This window comes from Rosa rugosa, chromosome 1, assembly GCF_958449725.1.
Source record: "Rosa rugosa chromosome 1, drRosRugo1.1, whole genome shotgun sequence".
NCBI lineage: Eukaryota > Viridiplantae > Streptophyta > Magnoliopsida > Rosales > Rosaceae > Rosa > Rosa rugosa.
In genome coordinates, this window is record NC_084820.1 from 2850027 (window position 1) to 2852111 (window position 2085).

General features: G+C 47.9%; 1 protein-coding gene across 1 annotated transcript; it reads left to right on the forward strand.

Moving 5' to 3' along the window:
* Positions 1-411: 411 nt before the first annotated feature.
* LOC133726979 (uncharacterized) lies at positions 412-1794 on the forward strand. The gene has a single exon (XM_062154610.1). The coding sequence runs from the start codon at positions 412-414 to the stop codon at positions 1792-1794; it is 1383 nt and encodes a 460-aa protein (XP_062010594.1).
* The last annotated feature ends 291 nt before the right edge of the window (positions 1795-2085 follow it).

The window sequence follows — 2085 nt, forward strand, 5'->3', positions numbered from 1 at the left end:
TATCGTTGAGTGCAATGATGGCTGCGTATTCTAGAGTGAGCGGCTTCAGAGAGGTGATTCCTTTGTTTCGACAAATGCAAGAAGTGGGGACGAGGCCTGATGAGGCATTTCTTGTTAGTGTTCTCACTGCCGCCGCTCATCTCGGTGCTGTAACACGGGGTTGTGGGTGCACCTACTCCTATGCTAAGAGGCAAACGCTTGAGTCAAATACAATCTTGGCCACTGCATTAGTTGATATTTACTCAAAGTGTGGCTATGTGGAGGCAGGCAGGCAGCTTTGAAGGTCTTTTAGGGCATTCCCAATAGGGACGCCAGAGCGTGCATGGAATACTATGATTACCGGCGACGCAAGGAAATCGATTGAGCTGTTCAATAAAATGTTGTGGATAATAACCAACCCATAAAATGACGATGTCGGCGACAAGCGCAGGAATACCAACAGAGGCTGTGTGTCCATGGGCCTTCCTGTGCCCCTTGGAGGAGGGTTTGCCTCGTCTTCAACCAGCTCCAAAGGCAAAAACATTCGCCTCCATTCTCTCCGACTCAGTTGAGTCTTCGGTCTCTCTTAGCCAACTCCCTGCTCCAGTCATTCGTGGTGACAAGACATACGTCAAAATCAATGAAGCTCTCTATCAGGAACAATTGAAAAACTTCAAAACCAATCTTATTGGTAGATTGCTACTGCGAAAGGGTTCTGTCCCAATGAAAACTTCTGTTCTCAAGGGCTTGCTTGCTGATCTATGGAGGCCGGCAGCGCCTTGGCGCTTGGTGCCGCTTGGGAAGGGTTATTTTGACATTCACTTTGGCACCGAAGAGGATCTCCGACGAGTTTGGGGAGGTGGTACATGCACCCTTGCAGATGGGCTCTTTCGACTGGCTCAATGGAAACCTGACTTTGTGCCTGGAGACGTCCTTCCACAAACACATGCCCAACTATGGATCAGACTGTATGGCTTGAGCCAGGACTACTGGCATCCTCAGCACCTCATGGAAATTGCACGTGGAGTGGGTACGCCCTTGCAGTTAGACAGGGCTACGAAGGAGAGGGAGTTTGGGTACTATGCTCGAGTGCTTGTTGATGTTGATCTTGCTAGCGAATTGCCAACGTCGGTAATGGTTGAGCGTGAGTCACTCTGTTTCCCCATTGAGATCATTTATGAAAACAAGTGTACTCATTGCGGTATCGTTGGGCATATGGTTGATCGTTGTAGACGATTGCATGGTGACAACCCAAAGCCTCGCAATGTTGGAAAACCTTCCACAGTTTCAAGCACGGTGGTTCGCCAGGAGTATAGGGTGAAAGATAAGGTGCAAGGTGACCAAGATCCTATACAAGTTTCCGGGAGAATCAGTGAGCCTTGTGGCGGTGGAAGAGATGATATTCCAAGGGGGGTAGCCACTGAGAGACCGGCAACTCCTAATAATGATTCCATGGAGAATCAGTTCGCCATTTTGGCTCAAGAAGTCATTGCGGGGGCTGCCAACGATTTAATTGAGCAATTGGCAGCTCAAGTGTATCTTGAGCCAATTAATCAGTCTTCTGACGTACAACATTCAAGGCAGGTTGCTGCTGAGGCTACGGATGATGAACATGATTCTTGCCCCACCTCCCTAATAGTGACGGAGGGAGATGAAGAAGTTGTTCAAGGGCAGGAAGATGATATGATTATTGTTCTTTCTAAATCGCAGAGAAAGAAGAAAAAGAAGAACATGCATAAGGAAACAGTACAGGAGCAAGCTTCCGACCGCTATCCTACCCGCAATAGGGCTCCCACTCCTCGCCTTAACCTATGAAGGTTCTTTTTTGGAACGCTCGGGGCTTGGGTAACGCCCCCACTCAAAGAGTCTTGCGTAGAATGGTTCATAGATACAAACCTGCAATTATTGGTATCTCTGAACCTTTTATTAATTTAAGTGCACTTAAATCTTCCTTTTGGCATTCTTTGAAGATGTTTCCAGCTGCAGTGAAGGATCGGGGAGACCAACCTCCAAATATTTGGCTCATTTGTGATCAGGCTGCTCAACCAACCATATTACTAGCTACTGATCAGCAGCTCACGGTTTCCTGCACTCTGGACACTGTGA

Excerpts from the sequence above, each read along its gene's own strand:
- LOC133726979 (XM_062154610.1), top strand. The coding sequence starts at position 412 with ATGTCGGCGACAAGCGCAGGAATACCAACAGAGGCTGTGTGTCCATGG.